This window comes from Meriones unguiculatus, chromosome 3 (genome assembly GCF_030254825.1).
Source record: "Meriones unguiculatus strain TT.TT164.6M chromosome 3, Bangor_MerUng_6.1, whole genome shotgun sequence".
Lineage (NCBI taxonomy): Eukaryota > Metazoa > Chordata > Mammalia > Rodentia > Muridae > Meriones > Meriones unguiculatus.
This window is the reverse complement of record NC_083351.1, coordinates 86,434,397-86,461,517: the sequence shown is the minus strand read 5'-3', so window position 1 is coordinate 86,461,517 and position 27,121 is coordinate 86,434,397. Positions and strand designations below refer to the sequence as shown.

General features: G+C 38.3%; 1 protein-coding gene across 6 annotated transcripts in view; it reads right to left on the bottom strand.

Moving 5' to 3' along the window:
* Grm1 (glutamate metabotropic receptor 1) overlaps positions 1-27,121 on the bottom strand; it is a 476,253-nt gene that overhangs the window by 27,725 nt on the left and 421,407 nt on the right. For 5 of the 6 annotated variants that reach the window (XM_060380287.1, XM_060380290.1, XM_060380289.1 and 2 more), the window contains 2 exons: positions 22,449-22,575; positions 7,050-7,980 (listed from right to left, as the gene is read on the bottom strand). In XM_060380287.1, the coding sequence (XP_060236270.1) occupies positions 7,050-7,980; positions 22,449-22,575 (1,058 nt within the window). The remainder of the gene's footprint in view (positions 1-7,049; positions 7,981-22,448; positions 22,576-27,121) is intronic. The other variant, XM_060380288.1, reaches the window with a different exon arrangement.

Here is a 27,121-nt window from a genome sequence, read left to right as displayed (position 1 = left end):
AAGTGAGTATATCCCATGTTTGTCTTTCTCCTTCTGGGATATTTCACTCAGAATGATCTTTTCTAGATCCCACCATTTGCCTGCAAATTTCATGATTTCCTCCTTTTTGATTGCTGAGTAGTATTCCATTGTATAAAAATACCACAATTTCTGTACCCATTCCACCGTTGATGGACATCTGGGTTGTTTCCAGGTTCTGGCTATTACAAATAGAGCTGCTATAAACATGGTTGAGCAAGTGTCCTTTTTGTGTACTTGAACAAACTTTGGGTATATACCTAGCAGTGGTATAGCTGGGTCTGGAGGAAGCACTATTCCTATTTGTCTTAGAAAGCGCCAGATAGCTTTCCAGAGTGGTTGTACCAGTTTACATTCCCACCAGCAGTGGAGGAGGGTTCCCCTTTCTCCACAACCTCTCCAGCATGTGTTATCGCTTGAGTTTTTCATCTTGGCCATTCTGAGGGGTGCAAGGTGATATCTCAGGGTCGTTTTGATTTGCATTTCCCTGATGGCTAATGAGGATGAGCATTTCTTTAAGTGTTTTTCTGCCATTTGATATTCCTCTGTCGAGAATTCTCTGTTTAGCTCTGTTCCCCATTTTTTAATTGGTTTACTTGGTTTGCTGCTTTTCAGCTTCTTTAGTTCTTTGTATATACTGGATATTAGTCCTCTGTCAGATAAAGGGTTAGGGAAGATTCTTTCCCAATCTGTAGGCAGTTGTTTTGTTTTGATGACAGTATCCTTTGCTTTACAGAAACTTTTCAGTTTCATGAGGTCCCATTTATTAATTGTTGCTCTTAGAGCCTGTGCTGTTGGTGTTCTGTTCAGGAAGTTGTCTCCTGTGCCAATGAGTTCTAGGCTGTTCCCCACTTTTTTTTCCAATTGATTTAGGGTATCTGGTTTTATGTTGAGGTCCTTGATCCACTTTGACTTTAGTTTTGTGCAGGGTGATAAATTTGGATCTATTTTCATTTTTCTGCATGTAGACATCCAGTTGGTCCAGCACCATTTGTTGAAGATGCTGTCTTTTTTCCATTGAATGGAATTGGCTTCTTTGTCGAATATCGAGTATTCATAGGTGTGTGGATTTATTTCTGGGTCTTCTATGCGGTTCCATTGATCCTCCTTTCTGTTTCTATGCCAATACCATGCAGTTTTTATTACTGTTGCCCTCTAGTACAGCTTGAGATCAGGAATGGAGATACCTCCAGATGATCTGTTGTCGTACAGGATCGTTTTGGAGATTCTGGCTTTTTTGTTTCTCCATATGAAGCTGAGAATCTTTTTTTCAAGGTCTGTAAAGAATTGAGTTGGTATTTTGATGGGAATTGCATTGAATCTGTAGATTGCTTTTGGCAGTATGGCCATTTTCACAATGTTAATCCTACCAATCCATGAGCAGGGGAGATCTTTCCATCTTCTGATATCTTCTTCGATTTCTTTCTTCAGAGACTTGAAGTTTTTCTCAAACAGGTCTTTCACTTGCTTGGTTAGAGTCACCCCAAGGTACTTTATGTTATTAGTGGCTATTGTGAAGGGTGATGTTTCCCTGATTTCTTTCTTTCCCTTTTGTCTTTGGTATACAGGAGGGCTTCTGATTTTTTTGAGTTGATTTTGTATCCTGCCACTTTGCTGAAGCTGTTTATCAGCTGAAGGAGTTCTCTGGTTGAATTATTGGGGTCGCTCATGTATACTATCATATCATCTGCAAATAGTGACACTTTGACCTCTTCCTTTCCGATTTGTATCCCCTTGATCTCCTTTAGTTGTCTTATTGCTCTGGCTAGGACTTCAAGTACTATGTTGAAGATATATGGGGACAATGGACAGCCTTGTCTTGTCCCTGATTTCAGTGGGTTTGATTTAAGTTTCTCTCCATTGAGTTTGATGTTTGTGCTGTGCTTTAATATAGCTAAAATAAAGGACCTGGGGTCAAACTCCAGAAGTTTGGCTCAGCGCCTGCTAACTAAGCTAAGCCGAGTATCATTCTTACCTCACGTGGATCATTTTCCTGCCAGCTTTATGCTTGCAGTGACTCCCATAAAAATAATCTCAGAATATCAAGACTTTTTATCATGAGCCACAATAGGGTATATGTTCATATCAGAGCTGAGATGCTTCTACCATTTCATTACTGTGTCTGTTGGCTCACTGTCATTTTTTTTTTTTAAATCAAAGTAAGACAGAGAAACTAACTGCTGACTACAATGGAGACTTATTGACCTATGACTGAAGACAAATAAGATCCTTGTAGAGAGCTATTTAAATTTGATTTCTGTTGCTGTGATAAAATATCTTGACAAAAGCAACTCAGAGGAGAAAGGGTTTATGTAATCTACCAGTTCCAGGTTGCCGTTCATCATAGCAGGGAAGTTACCTTGGCAGAAGCTTGAGATTTGGTTACATCATATCCCTAACTAGGAACAGAGAGTAATGAACGAAAGCAAGTTTTTACTCCTCCCAAGGCCTGGCCCATGAAATGGTGCTATCCACACTCAGAGTGGGTTATCTCACTCAAATAACCAAATTAAGAAAATCTCTCACATCCCAACTCATTCCAGACAATTCTTCATTGAAACTATCTCCCTTGGTAATTTTATATTGTGTCAAGTCCTCAATCAAACTAACCACTACAGAATATTGTTGAAGGATGTTCTCTTAGTTCCAGTCTAACCAGTACTTCAGTTGGCTCTTCAATTAAACAAAATCAAAACAAAACAACAAAAAATCCATGCAAATATCATAGTAGCATAATAATTAGCTCACATAAGAGTCATGCATTGATATTACTCTTATATCAACTTCATATTTTTCTTGTAGTTATAATTCACTGTTATACACAAGTATGAGTGTAGCAGCTCAGAGGTGTGTGTTGTAACTTTTCAGCTCCATAAACTACCAAACTGGCCCTCAGTTTAATTAGTCTTATGTCAACTTGACGCAAAGTATAGTCACGAGAGAGGAGGGAATGTCAATTAACAAAATGCTTCTTAAATCAGGCTACAGCCCGTAAGGTATTTTCTTAATTAGTGATTGAAGGGAAAGGGCCTAGATCATTGTGGTCCCACCATTGGGTTGGTGGTCTTGGGTTCTATAAGAAAGGATTCTATGAGCAAGCCATGAGGAATAAGCCATTAAGCAGCACCCCTTCATGGTCTCCAGGTTCTTGCTCTACTTGAATTCCTTACCTGATTTCCTCCAGTAATAAACAGTAGCAGTTAAGCCAAATACATCCTTTTCTTTCCAAGTTGCTTTGGTCACTAATTCACCATAATACTAACCCTAACCAGGACAGTTAGTTAACTTCAGTTTATTTATAAAATAACTTGAGATGTTATTCTGACAGTGCTATTAGTATATGTTTTTTTTAAATTATGCCATTTACATAGTAGTTTCACTTTTAGTTAAGTAATGTCAAATAATTATTGCTTTAATAGGAAGCCATACCTAATTTGTGTTTAAATAATCATTTCCATACTAAACTGCCAAAAAGGAGAAAATCTCGGATATCTTTTATATTAGTTTAGGACTAAATATTTTCTGATATGAATAAATATGCAGGACACAGCTAAAGAAAGTAGAGTTACAAAAAGTGAATATACTTTAGTTGGCTTTTTAAAGTTAGGCTATGACTCAAAGACTCAAATGACTCAAAAAAAATGAAAATAAGAACATGTGACTAAACAGCTAAACACAAATGCCAAATTAACTGATTAAACTCTTCCCAATGCTTTTATTTTATTTTTCCAGACTTAGGCACAGCAAGTGTTCAGACCTTCAATTCTATCAGACATATTATTATAACTAAAATTAAAAGTATTTAAATAAATTTGGCAAAATCAACCATGTGCCACAAGCTCCCCCATGTACTGGGAAAGAGGCTGCTAAGAGAATGTCTCTGGACTTGTGACCCCCCAGAACAACTATGCACCAAGTGGAAGATGTTCATTATGGTGTCTGAACAGACTGCTGAACACACTCAATGCACCATAAATGTAGGAACTGCACATCCAGAATGGCAATAAACTCACTCGGTGACACATTAGCTAGAGTTCCCAACCCCTTGTTTAGCTGAAAAACTCTGCCAGATTTTTGTTGCTGCAGAATATATTAGATTGGTGTGTTTTTTGTAAATTTGGAGACAAACCAATTGAGGAAAATGCAATAAAAAAGGTGAAAAAAAAAAAAACACCATAGGCTCCAAGGTTATTGTTATATTTCAAAATTACAGCATTGTGGAGAGTAACAACAGAAGCAAAAGGGAAAAAAGTAAGAAATTTGAGTAATTAAATTACTGTTTTTCACAGAAACTTAGCCCCATATACCCACTGTGGGTCAGCTTATTTGTTTGGAAAATATTGAAGAAGCTACACATTATGATAAGAAAGCTATGAGTTATCATTATTAATTGGAACTAAATTTATCAACATACTACTCTACTAAAGCTTGATAAATTATATCTAATAGACAACTTACTGGAGAAAGCATGTCTTCTATGACTATTAAACGGTAAACTCAGATCACATTGAACTTTCCTTTGAATGACAAATCCCAAATGAATTAATTTCTAAATTCATAATTGGAAAAGAAGGCTTCTCAAATTGTAGGGAAAGCAGTTTGGGTGTGGGAGGCTGGTCCAAATGTACAGTGATTCTGGCTGCTCAGGAAGTGCCAGGTATCACCTACATAATGTGAAAGAACTCTTTTGTATCTTAGGCATAAGGCTCATCACTTACAGTTCTCTTGGACAGTGTTCTTATCCATCCATGGAAAATTATATTCCCAGACCACTGCATGAGACATCTCAATCCCACTGGCTTTCAGAATAACTTTGAAAAATGACACATGACAAAAATTGCTGCCTGTGAATATTCAACTAAAGTGCACATCTTCCAGTGTGTGTGTGAGAGAGAGAGAAAAAGAGAGAGGGGGAGGGAAGGAGGGATAGAGAGGGGAGAGACAGAGAAAGAAAGAAAATGAATGCAGGTCTGTGTTTGTGTATACATGTAAATATGTGTATATGAGTGTGTTTAGCACCATGTACATGTGTATTTAAGGGGCTACTCATACCTGTCAGACCATGTGGGGACCAGAGGGGCAGAGGGACTGCTATGGTGTTTACACTTTATACCCTTGTTGGGGGTCTCTCCCTGAAGTTGGAGCTAGGCTGGCAGCCAGAAAGCCCTAGCTACCATAGTACTTAATACCTTTCTCCATCTGTCAGAGTTCTAGGGTTATAAGAGCTCAGCCATGCCTGTTTTTTGTTTGTTTGTTTGTTTGTTTTTTCAGGTGCTGGGTTTTAACTTCAGGCCTTCATGTTTGTGCAGCAAATGTTCTTACCCACCAAGCTGCTACCTAGGTGCATGGATATCTTCTTTCATACTGTTTCACTTTTCTCACCCCTGCCCTTTCTTAGTGAAACTGCTATAATGCTGTTTCACAACTGTGTACTGTGGCTCATGGTTTATTTTTTTTCCTCGTGTCATGGATCTATAGGTTTGCTGTCACACTAAGAACTCTCTGGAAGTTGTTATTGATGGAACACTGGCTAGAAGAAAAATCATGATAAGGAAAAATTGTGAGTAGGCATCTTTTATGACCAATAACTTATGAAGTTCTTAAAATGAGAAATAAGCACAAATTGTTGGCTTCGTTCTAATGCTGCCAAGTGTTAGGAATGTTTTTATTTGAACTAATGACTATGGATTTCAAAGACTTTTCCCCTAAACACCTGTACATCACAGCCACAAATTATATGGTGTCTGTAAGATGTCTCCAATGTGTGGCTTAAAAAATATGGAACTTAGTGCATATAGATTTTTAGATATACACTAAAAATTTTATACCAATTTAATTCAGGCAAAGACAGGATAAAGGGAATTACTCTAAAAGCTGCATAAATTTGTAGAGGCTCCATTTCTTTAGCTATAGGGGAGAAAAGTGCCATCCATCATTCTTACCTACTAGCTGACTTACGTGGATGTAATAGCTATAAAATGTTGTATCTGATGTAATGGTTGCTATTAACATTCATTTTTAAGAGCCATCCTAAAAAGCAAAAGTAGTCCTGCTCATGGTGAAATTACTACTTAATAGAAAATTCTGTTTTCTTCAGAATTTTAAGTATCCATGTCATTATTTTTAATTATAAATATTGCATGAAATGTGTTTTCATGAACCTCAGCAAGATGGTATGTGAAGAATTTTAACAGAATGAGGGAAGAAAATATAGGAAAATAATTATCATGGAAACTTTATTACCCAGAAGTACCAGAATATAAACATTTGGACTTGATGTTCAAGTTTAGGGCTCCTTATTTATGTTTTGCTTTGTGACAAACAAAACAAAACTAAACAAAAAACCCTATTTTGATCATGATCATGAAGAAGAGACAGGACAATTCATGTGTAACACTGTGAAACACGTTCATCATGATATGTGTTAAAGTTTAATAAATAAGAGGTCTATGATACAGCTGATGCTTCAGGGACATCATAACAGGACATGTTTCATGGTCTATTACAATCCAATTTTGAAGTGACAATCTCCTTAGGGAGCTTAGTGTCTTACCACACACCTCAGATTGCTAAAAGCCTGGTTTCAGAATAAAAATAAATTGGAAGCTGTCTTCAACCATGGTCTAAACATTCATTCAGAACTAGTATTTGCCCCTTTGACCCGGTAAAGGACCGTATTGATTCTCCATAGACTAGGAACCTACACCACAAGAAGGATGCTCCTGTCAGAATTGCAGCCTCTCGAAAAAGCTCTGAGCTCTTGTCAGCATTGCTCGGTGGTGACGCCTGCTATATCAAAGGAATGAAAACAAAACAAAAATAACTTTTAAGTTTATATCCCTATTCTGACAGTGAGATTTGAAAAACTTTGAGTGGAAGAAAACAATAAACAGTTTAGACAAATGGAGGGAGGCTAAAAAGGGGGCGGGGGATGAAGCAGGAGAGGAGGGAGAGACAGAAACAGAAACAGAAAAAAAAAAAACACAGAGAAAGAAACAGAGAGACTGAGAATCCCAGATTGAACGACTCACTTGGCATTTCCTGCCCCAGGCTTCTTTCTCCGGAAAATGTTTAGGAAGGTGTTGGAGCGGCAGGGCAGCTTGCCATCACCAACGTGCATGCGGACTACATCGGAGGTGGTAAAGGCACTGCGGACATTCCTCTCTGGCTTGGCAATAATGATGTACATCTTGGGAGTGAACATGCATCCCAGGGCCACTGTCACACTGAGGCTCACTGCGAAGCAGGTGGTGATGATCTTGTAGTTGCTCCCAAAGTAAATGGGCACAAAAGCCAGCCAGATGATGCAGGTAGTGTACATGGTGAAGGCGATGTATTTGGCCTCGTTGAAGTTGGCGGGCACGTTGCGGGTCTTGAAGGCATAGTAGGTACAGCTCATGATGAGAAGTCCATTGTAGCCCACAGGGGCCACTACACCCAGGTTGCTGGTATTGCAGATAAGGTAGACTTCCTTGATACTTGGGTAGGACAAAATGGGCATGGGAGGCTCCATGATGATCAAGGTCACCACTAGAGTCAGCTGTACACTAATCAGAATGGAGGCTATGATCACCTGAGCCCAAGCGCTCATGAACCTGGGCTTCCGTGTACAGATCTTCTTCTTGCTGCCAGCTAGGATGCGTGCAATACGATTGGTTTTAGTCACTAAAGCAGAGTAGCACATGGCGGAAGAAAGGCCGACCAGGAGGCGCTGGAGGTAGCAGGATGTGGTGGTAGGTTTGGCGATGAGGGTGAAAGGGCACACATAGCCAAGAAAAATGCCAGCCAGAATGATATAGCAGAGTTCCCTACTGGAGGATTTGACCACGGGTGTGTCCCGATACAGCACAAAGATAAGGGTGACAAACAGGGTCACCAGGATGCCCAGGCAAGAAAAGGCGATGGCTATGATAGCTTCTATGTCACTCCACTCCAGGTAACGGACAGGAATGGGTTTACAGCCTGCAAGGAGAAAAACGATTTTAATCAGTCTCTGATTTCTTTTGGGCAATTGTGTAGGTGCTTCCTATGGTCACATCTTTTATGATTTATGGTATCTGTTACAAAATTCTTCCATGTTACTCAGAGATACTCCTTGGCCTTCTGTGGATAATCATATCTCCAACTTAGTCTCATTACAGTCTGATATGACTTAATTGAACTTGAAGGGAAATAATCTTTTCCATCAGGCCCTACATTGTAAGTTGTCACTGCATTGATGAAATTTAATTCTACATTTTTTTAAAAGAGAGGAAGTAAAAATAGCATGATAACAAAATAGAATGTTAATAAGAAGTAAACTCATTAAGTTTTAATAAGTTTTTATAACTTTTAATCTTATAAAGAAATAAGATTTCTTTATTTTATGCAGTCCTTATACATAGCACGTAGGACTCATAGAAAAATCTTAGCTAACCGAGTGTTTTATACATATATAATTTAAATTTTGTAGAAAAATTCACATTTTCTTGTCTACCATACCTTTTTATATTGCTTAACCATCTATGTAATCTTTGGGTCTGCAAGTTGGAGCTTTGAGTTAATAGCCTTAGATTGACATGCCAAAGAATGAAAGTGCTCTCTGCTCCTCTCTGGAGTGCTAGCAATTATGTTTTTATTACCACTTATGTTTTCCCTCTTGGTGGAGAATGAAATTTGTTTTGCATTTCATAGTGAAAATAAATATGTTGTCATGGTTAGGAGACAATTCTTTCTCAAGAATTTATGTTTGGTATGGACTAGTATTTCCCAAAACGGTGATATTGGAATTATCTTAATGATTCCAGAAAAAAAAATCACTGTTTTATAGCCCTAGACAGGGACCCCCCACAGGGACCAGTTTAATTTTCTTCAGTCTATCAACACCAGCCCACCTCAGTGAACATGACTCCTCACATCAACCATTGAGTGTTAGCCCTGAATTCTGATACTCATCTTGCTAGGGAAAAACTCACATCAATTCAGGTGTGCCAATCAACCAACCAACCACAGTCTCACAGGATGTCTTCAGATGGCCACAAGCATATGCTCTGGAAGCTTATTGATCCCTAAACTCAACATTTTTTAACACACTGTAGACCATTTGTGTGTCATCTACTCAGAGAAAACTTATCTCTCAGGAGTAGCCATCTCTTGTGTGTAAAGTTGACAGAAGATTTAGCTTTTCTGTTTTCCCTGGTTTTTTGTTCTTTAATTCATATATAGTTGATTCTCAGAATCCATGAGGAATTGGCTCTTTTCTCCCAATGATATCAAATCTTGGAGAAGCTCAAGTCCTTTGTCTGAGAATACATTTGCATAGAACTATTTGGCCTCAGTACACTCCAGTGGTACCAAATATGTGGATACCTAGTGCTTTATCTTGGATGGCATATTCTTTGTATGTAACCTATAGACTCTCTCATATGTGCTTTCAATCATGCCTAGCTTACTTATAATCCCCAGCATAATGTAAATGCAAGGTAAATAGTTACTGTGCCATATTGTTTAAGAAATCATGAGGAAAATGTCTGGATATGGATATGTCATGTATATCTATACATATACATATGTTATATACTGTATACACACACACACACACACACACACACACACACACACTTGTAATCTTGTAGAACTGACAACTGTAACCAGCATAGAGTTAAAAGTGTACTAGTCACAGTGAAATGCCTTTGCTTCATGCTTCTCCCCTGAGCATGTGGGATGTGTAATACAGAGCTGATAGACACAATGGCTGGCTGACTATCATGAGCCTTAGAGGTGGTTTTTAGGATTTTAAGAAATTTGAAGAACAGAAGACAGGAAAGAATGCAGTGAGTGAACCTATTGGTCACAGCACCTCCAATATTTTTGCAAATGAAGATCTTCAAAGAAATTTTGACTCTGTTAGGCCACAGAGGAGGGCTTTGCAGCCAGTCCTGAAGATACCTGATAAAACAGGATCAGATGAATGGGGAGGAGGTCCCCCCTATCAGTGGACTTGGAAAGGGGCACGGTGGAGATGAGGGAGGGAGGGAGGGACTGGGAGGGAATGAGGGATCGGGACACAGCTGGGATACAGAGTTAATAAAATGTAACTGATAAAAAAAATAATAATAAAATAAAAAAAAGAAATTTTGATGAAATTTCTAGAAACATAAATGATGGAAACACCAAATATAGATTCTTGAAGAGGGAGAATCATTGTCTAAACTACATACCCACTGTTAGCCCAACCAGGTTTTAATGAATAGTTCCAAACCCATAGCCATACAAGGAAAGCTCTGGTTAAGATCAGTGGATCATGAAAACAAGCACACAAGCAAGCAAACAAACAAAAAAGAATGTGAGAAAGGAATTTATAGGAAGGTGTACAGGGCCAGGAAGGCGATGAGAGTGAGAGTCATTAGACTGCACTGTATACAAGTATGAAACTATCAAAGAACAACTTTAACATAATTTCTAAAGATTATTATACATGTCATATTTCTGTATTCTCTACTTGTTGGGTTTCAGAACCAACACAACTGGCTAAGATACTTAGTTAACACATCAAAGCATGTCTAGCCTCCAGGTTCTCCCAGAATCCCTTAGTCCCTAGTTGTTGTAAGGTGTGGTTGCTATTCCCTGAACTTTTCAGCCCAGTGACTGGGCTTCTCCTCCCCCAGAGGCTTCCCTATATAATCCCGACACTTTGGTCTCTCCCTCTCCCTCTTCTTCCCCCTTCCCTCCCCTTCCTTTCCTCTCTCCCCTTCTCTTCTCCTCCCCCTCATCGAGTCCCACTTCCTGTATTTCTCTCTCCCGTCTGTGCTGCCTCTCTCCCCCTTGTCTGCATGGCAATTGCCCTGGTCTGGTTCCTTGGGACTGGTGAACCCACCCTGAAGCTACCCTCAATAAACCTGCCTTTTTTGTTTGTTTGTTTTTACTTTTGCTTCGGTTTGAATTGGCTTATTTTATAGCCAGAGAAAACCTAATTCATTTACAGTTTCCTTTACTGATTTGAAATTATACAAATCTTACTTCATCTTTACTGTTTCTCTTAACAGTAATAGGAATCTATTTGAACTAAGGCTTTTCTACTCAGTCAGCATCTCTAACAAGTTAATGATAGCTAGCAATACTGTTAGTTTAGATCATTTGAGAAATGGTATGCAGGCAAGTCACACTTCACTTTTCTAATATATTTCACAAGTGCAAGGATTTCACGAGTTCACATATCTAAAAAATTTTCAGAAGCTCACAAAACACATTCGTGTAATGTTTTCATTTAAAATAAAAATGTGTACTGCAGCAAAAGACAGGCAGCATGTCACTGCCACCAATTAAGAGAGATCCAGCTCCAAGCTCTTATTCATCCACAGATATGATGCATTGCATTTAGAGTGTGCACTGCTGCTGTGATCTGCCTGATGAACACTAGCTTTGAGACAGCTCAAGTCAGAAAAATCAGTCATGCCTTTCACTGAGGGCTGGCATTGGCTGTCACCAGGGACATTTCAAAGTCTGCCTCTTACAAATTCCAGCTCATATAACATTGTCAAAAGTCAAAGACTAATACAGAGAGTGGCATCCCCACAAAAGACCATAAAATTGTCCAAACTAGCTGTGCATCTGTCCTGAACAGTAAACTGCAGAGTTAAAGCAAAATGTCTTTGTCCTAGAGAAAGACCAGACATTCCTGTGCACTAACAGAGGGCAGTTTAAATAATAAAAACCCATGGCACAGACTCCATGGTGACCACTTTTCCTACTAGCAAGATGCTAGACTCTTCTTAAGCAGAAGTTAGGCTCTTCCATGTCAGTCAAACCCACCCCAAGCCCAGTCACTTATGCCTTGAATACAGTTTGTAAAGATTTGCATTTTCCTCCTTCACTTTCCCTTGTGTCAGACATCTTAGATTTGAGAAGCTCTAGATTTGCCATCTTGAGGAAATTGATGCTATTGTCCAAGTCAGTCATGAAACTTCTGAATGAGGGCATCTCAAGGCTGGAAGAGGGGATATCTCCTGTAACGGTAAGTAGTAATCCACTATACTTTACTCCCACATACAACAGAAGACTTAAAAACAGTTGTTTGTATGGCATCTAGAGCTCTGAAAATAGGGCAGCTTGGCAAATGTCCATGGCCATTCATTCGGAGAGCTAGCGGCAAAATGAACAAGTTAGCCCTCAAGCAGGCTAAAAATTACTCAGTGAACTCAGACAAGTAATAATAACTCTAGTTCCAAGACCAGAGGCTACTTCTCATCTTGAACCAGATATCTCAGAGTTTATAATATCCAAGTGCATTTGCAGGCTAAAATAGAATATCATATTTCCTTCTAACTAGGTCAAATCACACATAACACAGATCAGGAAATAGAGGCGATAATTATTTTGCCCCAATTATCTTAGTGGAATTCTTAACATTTATAACATTATTTCATGATAATATTACCAAAAGAGGCCTTCTTCAGTGTATTTTCTTAATATCAGCTACCTACAAAATGGATATGTACTTATAATTCAATGTACAACTTAAATATTCATTCTATGATTGTTTTCCTTCCAGGAAACAATAGTTGCTTATTGCCCTATATCTATGTGACACAGTACATAGGGATTTGGTTCACTGTTTACATATCTAGTATCATATGATGCTTCTTATGTGTTTACCTCAGTTTCTTCAAACATCTCTGAGCACAAGACAGTTGATAAAGATTCTCTCTTCTCAAAGATCAAGAAGATTTTAACCATGATCTGCCCATGCAGACCTCTCCCCACTGCTGCCTGTTCAGTGACATCATCACCCATGAATTCTACAGTTGTGTCCCACAACTGTAACCACAAATGAACCGGGGACTCTATTTTCTTTCAGCTTCTTGATCTTTGAGGAGAGAGAATATTTACCATCTAGCATTCATATATCATTTTTTAAATGCAATATATACAAAAAGGCATGTAATACTCTTCATTCCAAGCTGTAAGTTCTTCCAAATTTCTTATACCGAATTTTATATTTTTACATACTTTTTGGGATTTGATCATTAAGAAATAAGGTTTTATTGGCAAATAAATATGGTATTTCAGAAAAAAGATAGTTGCTAAGGTATATTGTAGAATCACATGAATAAATAGATAATAGTGTGGAGGTCATGGCGATTGACAAAATAGAGAACTTAAGTAAAGCTAGTTAATTTTTTTTGCTTTTAATGACATTTAGTACAGGGTGCCTTTTTGAGAAGTCCTTATACTATTTGATATTTTAGAACAAATAAACATTATTGCATGACTTTTAATTGGTCCATGAATTATTGAGTCACTGTCAAGTCTTATATCATCATGGAAAAGAATCATGTTTACTAATCATAAGCACTGAAGCATGAAATTTATGTGCAGAATTAAAATGTACATATCCTAGAAGAAAACACAAAAAGCCCAATAGCTTCCAAATGCACTGACTCTGAGAATTCACCAATATTTTCTCAGATCTAGAAAAAAAACATGAAAATGTAAATTACTTATAAATATTGATTTCATTAATGAGAATCTTTAACACATTTAAAGTTGATTTCAGTACATTTCTTACAAACCTTACCTCCAACAACAACAACCATGTCTCAGAGAAAATCACTCTTTGTTCTAACAGAAATCTTACATTAAAAACAAAACAAAACAAACAAACAAACAAAAAAAAACACATCAAAACACCCACTGAAAAACACTGTCATCACTCCTGTAATTATTTACTGATTTTTGGTATTCTTTACTAAAAGAATACCAAAAGAGGTTTTTCTTTTCACTACTACTACTATGGCAACACCAAAACACATTTCCCTTGCTCTGGATTTGATATGGCGCCAAGTAAGTGACAAAAGGGATCTAACTTTCCACTCGTGAGTGAAAAAATAGGCATCAATAACACATAAATATAAATTAGTATGAGAGATGTATGTTCTGAAGATATTGAGGATATGTTTGCAAAATAGTCTGTATATATAACGGAATAGTAGCTGACTGGTGGAGAGACGGGCAGCATGAGCTGTTACAAGGCTCAACTCATTTGAATGTGAAGGTAACCTTGATGTGAATCACATTTAACATGATCAATCTTTAGAAAGGCAATTGTACTAGTATTCATCTAGTATATGGTAATAGAGATTTTTCCCATGTTTTGTCAAGATAAAATCCTAACTAATAAGAAGAATTATTTGATAGTTAGGTAATACACTCACCGTGGGAGAATACAAGAAGTTAAGTATATGACTGGGTTCCATTGTGATGGCTGGGTGTAGTGGTATACCCCTATAATTCCAGAACTCATGTGGGAAGCTGAGATGGGAGGATCTTTATTTCAAAGCCAGTCTGGGCTACCTAGTCAGGGCTGTACAAGGGAAGAAGAGTGTGATTTGGTCTCAAAAAATGGTCAGAAACTATCACAACACACTATATTTTTCTTTTTTTAATGTAAATGTATGTTTTAAAATTTCAGTGTGTGTGTGTGTGTGTGTGTGTGTGTGTGTGTGTGTCTGTAAGATCTAAGTTTTGGCACCAATCACCTTCACCTACTGAAGCAGCTTACCAGCCATTTAACATGTATTTGAAAGTATAAATAGAAGTTCTTTCTCATGTGTGAACTAAGTCCTAATTCATGTGAAAATAGAGCAGCAGGGAAGGATGTAGAAAATTCAAAAGAATGCACAGAAAAACAAAACCCTCTTGTCTCTCAAAGCCAGTATTTCTGACTTCTAAGGACAACCTCAGAAAAGTGTCTGCACTTGGTTTTCTTCTTAGTCAGCTGAGAGCTCGCTCAAATAGCTGGAAGAAGGAGATGGATGTTAGGTCAACTCCAGATCTTTGAGGGACTTGCTTATGAGAGAAAAGTGGATGAGCAGGAAGAACTCACTGTGGAGGAGGAGAAAACTAGAGAGAGACATATGAGTGGCAGTGGAGGCCTGAGTACAAAAGAAGACTAGCATACGTGTGTATGGTATCCAGTCCATACTACCTGAACTGTATGTGACAGCCATTAGGCCCAGCAGGGAAATACATGGATTCATAAGGTGGCTTTTCTTTTGACAACTGCATTGGTCTTCTAATTCTCTAAATTGAACAGACATGGATCTTGACACAGTTATTATGCCCAAATCACCAGGCTCCGAGCCCAAGAATGGTCTTTCCCAATAGGACAGGAAGTAGCTTTGAAAGCACCGATGCAGTTTACTTATACTTATCTGACAAATAATGAAGTTGAGATTCAGAGTTATTAAGTCATTAGATTAAGCTTCAGAGTTGGCAAGGGAAAAAAAAAGACTCAATATTTGCTTGCATGTTCTGCATATCCAGGTAGATAGTCTAAAATTACACACACCCTTTACTTTGTGGCTTCATTTGAATTACTGCTTCCTATGTGGTAGGTAAGCTTCATAAAGTGATATATGTTTTGTCCTTTTCTGCTTTTGTTGTCACTGTTTTGGGGGAATTACCCAGAAATTCTTAGCCTACAACAGCTAGTGTGTTGAAGTGTTTCACCTGTGCTTCTTCTACAAGTTTCATTATATGAGATCTTACGCTTGGGAACTTTGATCCACTTTGGGGTAGTTTCTACTTAAGATGAATGATAGGAGTCATTTTCAATCTTTTCAGCATTCCTAATAGTGCGAGCAGAGGCTGTCTTTGACTCCTTTGGCTGCTTTTGAGACAATTTTCCTCATACTTGGTTGCCCTGTCCAGCCTTATTATGAGGAGAGGTTCTTAGTCTTTATTTATTTTATTTTTAAAATATTAGTTACAGTTTATTAACGTTGTATTCCAGCTGTACCCCACTCCCTCATTCTCTCCCAATTCCCCCTCCCTCCCTCCCTCATCTCCTCCCTGCCCCTTTCCAATACTACAGAGAGAAGGGAGGAGACCTCTCTTCCATCTGACCCTAGCTTCCTAGGTTTCTTCAGGACTGCAATGTCCATCTCTGTGGCCTAGCAAGGCTGCTCCTCCCTTGAAGGGGGAAGGTCAAAGAGCCAGCCACTGAGTACATGTCAGAAATAGTCCCTGTTCCCCTTACTAGGGTACCCACTTGGATACTGAGCTACCCTGGGCTACATCCAAGCAGAGGTTCTAGGTTATATCCATACATGGTCCTTGGTGGGGAATACAGTCTCATAAAAGACCCCTGTGCCCAGATATATTTGGTTATTGTGGACCTCCTGTCCTCTTCACATCTTACTGACTCCCCCTTCTATATGATTCCCTGCACTCTGCCCAAGGTTTGGTTATGAGTCTCAGCATCGGCTTTGATACACTGCTAGGTAGAGTCTTTCAGAGGCCCTCTATGGTGAGCTCCTGTCCTGTTTCTTGTTTTCTCCTACTTCCAATCCCCATCCCATTTGTCTTTATAAGTGAGGATTGATCATCTTACCCCGGGTGCTCTTTCTTGTTTAGCTTCTTTAGGTGTAGAGATTTTAGCATGTTTATCCTGACTTTTAGGCCTAGTATCCACTTATCAGTGGGTATATACCATGTGTGTCTTTCTGCTTCTGGGATACCTCACTCAGGATGATCTTTGCTAGATCCAGCCATTTGCCTACAAATTTCATGATTTCCTTGTTTTTAATTGTTGAGTAGTATTCAATTGTGTAAATGTACCACAATTTCGGTATCCATTCCTCAGTTGAGGGACATCTGGGTTATTTCCAGGTCCTGGCTATTACAAATAAAGCTGCTAAGTAAATGGTTGAACAAATGTCTTTCTTGTGTACTTGAGCATATTTTGGATGTATGCCTAGGAGTGGTATAGCTGGATTTTGAGAAGGTGCTAGTCCTATTTGTCTGAGAAAGCACCAGATTGATTTCCAAAGTGGTTGTACAAGTTTACATTCCCACCAGCAAAACAGGTGTTGTCACTTGAGTTTTTGATCTTAGCCATTCTGAGGGGTTTAAGGTGATATCTCAGGGTAGTTTTGATTTGCATCTCCCTGGTGGCTAAGGACAGTGAACAATTCTTTAGGTGTTTCTCTGCCATTCTATATTCCTCTACAGAGAAGTCTCTGTTTAGCTCTATATCCCATTTTTAACTAGATTACATGGTTTGTTGCTTTTTAACTTCTTTAGTTCTTTATACATTCTGGATATAGGGTTGGTGAAGATCCTTTCCCGATCTGTAGGTAGTCATTTTGTTCTGACAAAAGTGTCCTTTGCTTTACAGAAGCTTTTCAGTTTCATGAGGTCCCACTTATTGATTGTTGATCTTAGAGCCTGGGCTGTTGCTGTTCTATTCAGGAAATTGTCTCTTGTGCCCATGAGTTCTAGGCTCTTTCCCACTTTTTCTTCTAACCGATTTAGTGTGTCTAGTTTTATGTTGAAATCTTTGATCCACTTGGACTTTAGTTTTGTGCAGGATGATAAATATGGATCTATTTGAATTTTTCTGCATGTAGACATCCAGTTGGACCAGCACCATTTGTTGAAGATGCTGTCTTTTTTTCCATTGAATGATTTTTTGACTTCTTTGTCAAAAATCAAATATCCATAGGTGTGTGGATTTATTTCTGGGTCTTCTATTCGGTTCCTTGATCTACCATCCTGTTTCTATGCCAATGTCATGCAGTTTTTATTACTATTGATCTGTAGTACAGCTTGAGATCAGGGATGCAGATACCTCCAGATAAACTGTTGTTGTACAGGATCGTTTTGGAAATTCTGTTTTTTTTGTGTGTGTGTGTGTTTTTCCACATGAAATTGAAAATTTTTCTTTCAAGGTCTGTAAAGAATTGTGTTGGTATTTTGATGGGAATTGCATTGAATCTGTAGATTGATTTTGGCAGGATGGTCATTTTCACTATGTTAACCGTTCAGTTTCATGAGCACGGGAGATCTTTCCATCTTCTGATATCTTCTTCAATTTCTTTCTTCAGAGACTTAAAGTTTTTTTCTTTTTTTTAAATTTTTTATTTTTTATATTAATCACAGGTTATTTACTTTGTATCCCAGCCGTAGCCCCCTCTCTCATTCCCTCCCAATCCCAATCTCCGACCCTCCCTTCTTCATCTCCTTCCTGCCCCTTTCCAAGTCCACTAACTAGGGAGGACCTCCTCCCCCTCCATCTGACCCTAGCTTATCAAGTCTCCTCAGGACTGACTGCAATGTCCTCTTCTGTGGCCTAGCCAAGCTGCTTTTCCCTCATGGGAGGGGAGTGGAAGAGCTCGCTATTGAGTTCATGTCAGAAATAGTCCCTGTTCCCCTTATTAGAGAACTTATTTGGACACTGAGCTACCATGGGCTATATCCGAGCAGGGGTTCTAGGTTATATCCATACATGGTCCTTGGTTGGAGGATCAGTCTCGTGAAAGACCCCTGTGCCCTGGTATATTTGGTCCTTGTGGCACTCCTGTACTCTCCAGGTTTTACTAACTTAAAGAAATGCTCAATGTCCTTCGCCATCAGGGAGATGCAAATCAAAACGACCCTGAGATTTCACCTTACACCCATCAAGTGACAACACATGCTGGAGAGGATGCAGAGAAAGGGGAACCCTCCTCCATTCCTGGTGGGAATGCAAACTTGTACAACCACTTTGGAAATCAATCTGACTCTTTCTCAGACAAATAGGAATAGTGATTCCTCAAGATCCAGCTATACCACTCCTAGGCATATATCCAAAAGATGCTCAAGTACACAACAAGGACATTTGCTCAACCATGTTTATAGCAGCTTTATTCATAATAGCCAGAAAATGGAAACAACCCAGATGCCCCTCAGTTGAGGAATGGATTGTGGTACTTAAAGTTTTTTTTCAATCAGGTCCTTTACTTGCTTGGTTAGAGTCACACCAAGATACTTTATGTTATTAGTGGCTACTGTGAAAGGTGTTGTTTCCTTAATTTCTTTCTTGGCCCTTTTGTCTTTGGTATACAGGAAGGCTTCTAATTTTTTTTTTTTGAGTTAATTTTGTATCCAGCCACTTTGCTGAAGTTGTTTATCAGCTGAAGGAGTTTTCTGGTTGAATTTTTGGAGTCACTCATGTATACTATCATATCATCTGCAACTAGTGATACTTTGACTTCTTCCTTTCCGATTTGTATCCCCTTGATATCCTTTAGTTCTCTTCTTGCTCTAGCTAGGACTTCACGTACTATGTTGAAGTGATATGGAGAGAGTGGGCAGCCTTGCCTTATCCCTGATTTTAGTGGAACTAATTTAAGTTTCTCTCCATTGAGTTGATCTTGGCTATTGGCTTGCTGTATATTGCCTTTACTATGTTTATATAGGTGCCTTGTATTCCTGATATCTCCAAGACTTTAAACATGAATGGGTGTTGGACTTTGTCAAATACTTTTTCAGCATCTAAGAAGATGATCATGTGGTTTTTCTCCTTCAGTTTCTTTATATGGTGGATTACATTGATGGATTTCCGTATATTGAACCATCCCTGCATGCCTGGGATGAAGCCGACTTGGTCATGGTGGATGATATCTTCTATATGTTCTTGGATTCGGTTTGCCAGTATTTTATTAAGTATTTTTGCATCAATGTTCATAAGAGAGATAGGTCTGAAGTTCTCTCTTTTGGTTGGGTCTTTGTATGGTTTAGGTATCAAGGTGATGGTACTTCATAGAATGAGTTTAGTAATGTTATTTTTGTTGGTTAATTATTTTTATGTCCAGTATTAAGTGCTTTTTCCAGTCACCAGGTCCTCAGGGCATTCCTTGTTTTATTTATGAGCTTTGTGAATTTGGCTCCTACCTTTCTCTAATATGTATTCTTAAAAAAAATTCTCTCTTTTCCTGTAAGCCAGCTATAAAAGTGGGTCAGTACTCACTTGACAAAGAAAGCCCTAAAAAATGATTTTAAATAAGAAGTTTAAATGTTCACATTCACCTTAAGGATATCCATGAAACTAGGCCATATAGGGCATTCATATCTAAAAAGAAAACAAATTATTGAAAGAAGTCACTGCCACTTTAAAGGAGTGATGTGTGAGCTGCTCCAGCTGTGTAATGGTGGAGTTGATGGGCATGCCCCTGCCAAAGAGTGGAGCTGGACACATGATCAGTGTTGAATTCTGGTTGTACATGTTTAAAAATGCTGAGAATAGGTTCAAGCTGAAGATTTTAGATTTAGGTTCTCTATACCCCAAACATATCCATGTGAGAAAGCACCCAGGGTGTGCTGCTGAGCAAAAGGAGTGCATGGTGGGCTAACCCATGCATGAGCTTGCCCTTACCCTTACCACATTACAATGATTCTCACTCTACAGGAACTCATTGCTCCTGAGCCCAAAATGGAGGCTGCAAAGAAGAAAACGCTATCTTGGAAGACACCGAGAAAATGAAAAACTTAAGGTGCCAGGACAAACTTGGCAAGTCCAAATATAAGTTACAAATATAAGTCCAAATATAAGTTACAAGCCATTCTTTCATCATTTCCTGTCTATGGCACTCTTTGGTCAAAGTGTCCTTAATTTTCCTCTTATTTCTTTTCATCTTTTGTTCCTCTTCTTTCTAAGCCCTTTTCTATAACGTAGTTTTGTGTGTGTGACCCACTACATTTAATTAAGGTTGCCTTCATGCACATGGGCATTAAGTGTGTTCAAATATGCTAGGTCCCATTCCAAAAACTGAGAACAAGAATATGGAGGTGAGCATTCATTTGTTGGATGGCATTTAAGTATATGAAAACTTTCAAGCTAGCTTTTAGCTAGAGTATTAAAAAAAAAAAGAAAGAACGAGTGTGGTTAATGTAGTTGGTAATCTCAAAAATATATTACAATCTAATTTGCTTTCTTTGGAAAGGGTTTTTGCATTGGGTGATTTCTCATAGTCATTTAAATTTGGCTCTAACAGGACTAACATTTCACAAGGTTGTGCCATTTAAGTATAATTTTAGCTATATGACCTAGTTCTACTTATCTAACCATTTTAAAATCTATATTTGGATAAAACCATGTGTTTTACTTTCACATTTTTCTTCAGAATAAATCAAAAGCAAGAAACTAGCAGCATTATCACCTTTCCTGGAGATTTTCAAAGGCATCCAGGGAGTCATGGGATCGGGGTTTGTGGCTTGGGTTCCGTCACCTTGTGTATACAGTTTTGTTCCTCCAGGCTTCTGCTTCCTCTAAGATGAATGGTCCATACACCAAGCCTGTATTTATTTACATGCTAAGGTTCCTAAGACTTTAGACTTAAAATTTTTGTGGAGCATTTCTTAAAAGTTTCTCTCCTGTGAGTGTATACCAGGGACTATAAAAAAAAACTAAATTATATATATGAACATTGCTTTTTAGAATATATATATAGAGAGAGAATATATACATACATATATATACTACATATATGTATATATATAGTGTGTATGTATGTATGTGCATATATTTACATAATAAGTACATCCCAGCTCCCTTGATTTTATTCCTAAGTAGTTTCTTACATCTAATTCTTTCCCTTCCTTCTCTCTGCAGCTGGTCTAGACATTTCCTTTTGAAATGTCTCATTAGGATGAAGGTGGCTGTCTCCAATGTGCATTCCACATTGCCCCCAGATTCATCTACCTACAAACTGGTTTCATGATGTCATTCCCTACCTTAAAACTCTCCAGTGCTAAAAGCCAAAAGCCAAGGTCTAAGCACAGAGAAGGGCTGAGAGAAATATCACCATGAGTCTTATTTCTCAACACTGTGGTGTCTATCAACCAAGCCCATGTACTTATTCCTTGGTTTGCCCAAGTCTATTATAAGCTTCAACTGTCCTGTGTTTGACTTGCTATCATTCTTTTCATCTTCTTGCTTTCATGAAAAGCTTCTTGTTCTGTATAATCATCTCTTTATATTAATTGTTATACTATAGTTCCTTTCCTTTTCTTTCTTAACAAATTTTAAGCAAAATGAAAGCTAAGATTAGAAGTAGGCCTTGTGGTTCATACCTGTAATCTAAGTATCATATTATCTGTAAGGCAGGACCAGGAGACTAGCCACAAGAACAGTGCCAAGACTGACATACATGACCATGTGCTCATGCATACATGTACACCCACATACACAGGAACACACACACATGCATGCACATGCACACACACATACAAGTGCACATAAATGCCAAAAAAAAGAAGTTAGGATTGTGATTCATTTATGTGTGTATCTTTAGGGATGTAGTGGTAACTTAGATACACACAGAAGATGTCCAGGAAATGTTAGCAAATATAAATTCAGTTGGCTTGAAACGCCTCCAAGTAAAATTTTGAGAAGAAGAAATAGAAAATATATCTGTAACAGAATATCTAACCACATATCAACTCACTTGTGCTTGGATGGAAATGAACTTCATTTTCAATACAGGGCATTTAAACTTCAAAAGTTTGTATGTACTGTCAGGCACAAGCTCTACCAAGTGTGTAGCATAGCAAAAGGCCATGGAGAAAAGCCAGGAGCTAATTCATAAATAACCTCAGAGGGGCAATGCTACAAGAGAGCTGGCTCCTACCTGTCAGGTCTGCATTGGGCCACCACCCAAGGTCACAGGCTCTGCAGGTGAACTCATCTTGCACAAACTCGTTCTCCTTGCAGGCAGTACAGATCCAGCAGCAGCTGACCTCCCCTTTCCGTATGACCTGCAAGACACAGAGGTGTCACTTACTGTGTAGTTGGTTTCCCACACAAGCTTTGGGTGAGGACTTGTCTTCACAGTAACTTTGAAAAATCTGCTGCCTGCTAAAGGGACCCTGGAAGGTTTGAAAACCCCATGAGTTCAGAGATCAGGTCTGGTTGTCAACTCGTTCTGTCCTGAGTTTGGAAGCTGTTTGGTAACATGTTCATACAATGAATTGACAACATTATTTCTGTAGCATTTTTAAGAAATAAGAATTCAAGCATTTTTTAAGAAATAGGAATTCAAACATAATGACACATGCCTTTAATCCCAGCACTCGGGAGGCAGAGGCAAGTGGATCTCTGTGAGTTCAAGTCCAGTCTGGTCTACATAGTGAATTCCAGGACACTCAGAGCTACATAGTGAGACTCCATCTCAAATAAACAAAACAAAATTTAACTTTATCCTTATTTATGTTAACATTTATTAATTACTTTTAAGAGAAAAAAACAATATATTTTTTTTCTCTGAAAGTTTTTCCATTCTTTAAATATACTTAAACAATGCTGTGGGAAAGGGAAAATGGGGCCATAATCGCTGGCTACATCCCAGGTTCGACCCATGCTTTTTCATTTTGTATATTTTGTTGGTTTTCTCTCAATGTGGATGAGTGGCTGGATGAAAGTGAAAGTGGTGAAAGAAGCCACTTGGTGAAAGTGGCTTCTTTCATCAAGATGTCAGAAACAGTATCATTTGATGTTCTTCCTGATAATGTATTGTTAAGTTTTCCAAATTTCTCACCAATGTCTAAGAAGTTTTGACCAGATGCTGGGCATGATGTATGTGAAGGCACAACATGCTGCTTTTCTTCTCTCACTCTCTTTCATTAAGAAATTTTCAACCTTGTCTAGCAAGCAGGTAGTTTTTTACACCCAGTTCTCTCCCTTCTGGACCTTGTCCTTTAACTGGGACTATTTAACCTACCCTTTGACACTTTGATGTCTCCTTTCATCTACAAATGTGTTGGGCCACAATCACCTCTCCTATGATGAATGTATTGAATATATTTGTTATAGAACAAACCTAGAATGCTCTATTTTAGAAGCTGTTTATCTTGTTAATAATTTCTGATTCTTCTTGACCTTTATTCAATTGCATGTATGTTCAATAAGACATCTGCATTTTGGCTGATGAAAACTGGAACAGTTCCCTGACTATGTCAGCTTTGAAACTCACGTCCTAGTCATTTTCTTTGCCTGGACCCTTCAGACTTTTCACATGTGAATTGATGTTCAAATACTCAAGGAAACTCCTGTGCTAAGTCCCAGGACTATTTATTTATTTCCTGCAGAGATCCATCTTACCACTTCACTGTGCTGCAAACTGTGGCTTTCCAAAATCTGATTCTGTCTTCTTGAATTAACAAGATGGTCAAATTCTGTGTTCTGTGTAGCTGAACAACCAGGAGATTGCTTCCAGGCAGGAAGCCTGAGTGGTTTTAGGGTTTTCCTTGCACATTTTTTTTTCACTTCCCTGGCATCAAGGTCAAAAACTATCTACCGATGTTGGAACACATTGGCTTCAAATATTTTATCAAGCTTTTCTATTGTTTATGGCAGAGAGCAGTCTGCACTCTGTTATTTCCTCATGAAGAGTAGAAGTCCTTCGCTAGCACATTAAAAATACCACAAATTCCATATGTAAAGTCAGAATTAAGCTGTAAATATTACCATAATTTAAAATGACAGATACCCCAGCCTTCATAAATCTGAAATTATTTTCTGGCTGAGTTGAAATTTATACCGTCATTTTAGAATAATGAGAAAAGATTAAATGACAGGATATTCCAACCAAATGTAAAACGTTTTTCTTTTCTATTTTACTTTTACATGATGTTTAAGAGTACAGAAAAAATTTAGTGTTTTTTTTTTTTTTTTTTTTTTTTTTTTTTTTAGTGGTTTTATTTCAGATAGCCTCAGAGTAGGTATGGGAATTTTACATTTCAAACAATCATTGTTTTCTAAATGGTAAGTTAAAATTTTAATTAATAAATGAATATTACTTCCTTATTTTAATTAAGCCTATATGTGTGACTGGACTTTTATCTACAGGGGAAAAATAGCATAGCTTTACTGCAGAACAAATGGTCATGTGTAATGAAGAAATATTTGCAGTTCATACCGTGATCAGAACAAGTGAGGATAAGAGGGAACCTCTTCCTTCCTTACCAAAGCCTCCATTCCAAACTCAGAATTTTGACAAAAAGACTATAGAACAACTTAAAGGAAGAAGGTGTGTGTGTGTATGTGTGTGGATGTGGTGGGGTGAGAGAGAAAAAGAGAGGGAACAGACACTCTGAAAGCAATCTGTAAATTTGTAAAGATTTGTACATTCTCTAGTACTTTCTTTGTCTCTGTTAAACATTCCCTCCCTCTCCCCACCTCACAAAAAAATGTTTTTCCTTGATTCTGGACACTCTTCCCTTTACATTTTTAAAGTGGATCACTATTTATGTTTTTATTGTGAACTGTTGAAAATCCAGTGCTTGGAAATTGAAATCTGCACTTAGAGGAAACATGCCAGTTCACATAATAACAGAACTGAACAACATTTGGCCGTGGGATAAGAGCTTGGGGCTGGCTCTCACCCCAGTTTTGCTACATTCTGAATGCAGGAATTGAGAAGGAAGAGACTCAACCCCTCTGCATCTCAGATCCATCACCTATAAAGCAGGGTCAGTAGGGCAACACCTTCTATGGAAGAGTCACTTCAAGAAGTAACTTGTAAGGGATCCATTGTCCTTAGACAAGGACCTGCTGGGTGATTCTAGGTCTTCCACTTCATTCCTTCTTTCTTCCTCCTTCTTTCCTCTAATCTTCTTCCTGCCCATTCTTATTCCTTCAGTTCTCTCTTCCTCTCTTCCTTTGTTCTCACTTGTCTGGGGTAGAATTACAATTAAAGGCTTGTGTAGTGTAGTTTTGTAGTTCAGGAAAACCTGTGAGATCTCTTGCCTACTCTCGTCTGGGTCTACTTGTCAAATAAGAAGTACAAAGAGCAAGAACACAGAAGACAGGGTATCATTTTCCCAGTGTACATGAGCATCTTAGAACAAGGCTCTGAATTCTTTCATTATCCTTCTATTCTAAGAGTGGGAATAGAATTATACTATTTCTCATCTTTGGTTTGCCTCGGCATCCCCTTTTATGTTTATAACCAGTAACTTATATTAAATGCCCTCTATTAAACTGTGTGGCATTATTTATCTTGTCCAGAATTGGCTCTACCAATAAAGCATTGGCATCATAAGATATTATTTTTATTAGTTGTATATCTCTAAAAATAACTAGCAGAAAAATGTGCTTTTAATAGCATCAAAAGAAATTATCATAAAGTTTCATAGATTCTCAGAAAAGAAATCAAATTATTACTTTAGCATCTATGGCATTTTATGTTTAGAAGGGGTTCCTTTTGAAGGCTCTACTCCCCAGTTAATACAAACACATGTACTTCTCAGGCTGACTGTTTTCACGGTGGCTACTGAAAGCTAGATTTCTATTCTACACCTGGTAGGTGGCAAATTAGTGGTGTTAGAATGTAAGTGTTATTATTTGGTAATGTGATTCAGATTTCATTTGTTTCTCCACCTCCCAAAGTATTTATGGGAAAAAAAAACAAATACATCTCCCATCCAGGAGCTACTGAGAGCAGAATATTTTTATCTTGCAGAATGCAGAATATTTCTAAAATTGGCCCCTGAGAGATTTGCATTTATACTGAGTACACTATAATGCCTCAACAATGATTACTGGGATTTCCTATGATAGCATCATATGGATGTAACAGACATGCTTGAAGAAACACTTCAGGATCAAGGCAGACAGATATATGCAAGCAGCCTTGCCTCTAAACTTGGGGAGAAAAAAGGCCTCTCCTCTGGGATGAACAATGGAAATGCACATGCTGTGTGAGCACCCAGTTACAGCCTGCCAATGACAGAATGACAGGAGGTGCTGCACAGGTTTTGGAATGTGGTGATTTCCTGGGGAAAAATGTTTTTCATGCCCATTTTCTCCCCAACTCTGTATCCTGAAAATTAAAACCATTGCATTAGCTGTTCTGTAGTGGTCATCTGTATAGCCAACTCAGTATCACTGAGACTGGGAAAGAGTCAGGATAACATTGTGCTAGGGTATCTCTGTTCTCCCCACATGTGACTTGAGTTATCCAATGTTCTGTTTTGTTTTGTTTTTTTCTCTCTACCTACAAAAACAACTAACTAAACAAACAAAAGATCCCAATGTATACTATGAGAGCCCAATCTCATAGTAAGGTGTCAGTCAGAAGGAAGTTTGATACCTCTGGATCTCAGAGGACATACTCCTAAGTGCCACCAGATGGCCTCATGTGGAAGAGTTCCATCTAGACAGGAAGTCGATGTCCAGTGAGAAGCACCACTGTTGGTAGCAGTTTAGGAGTCACTCTTACACAACTGAAATACCTACATAGCCTGAAACTAACATCATATCTGTATCTTCTTTGCCCTACGCTACCCAGGACATGATCAGAAT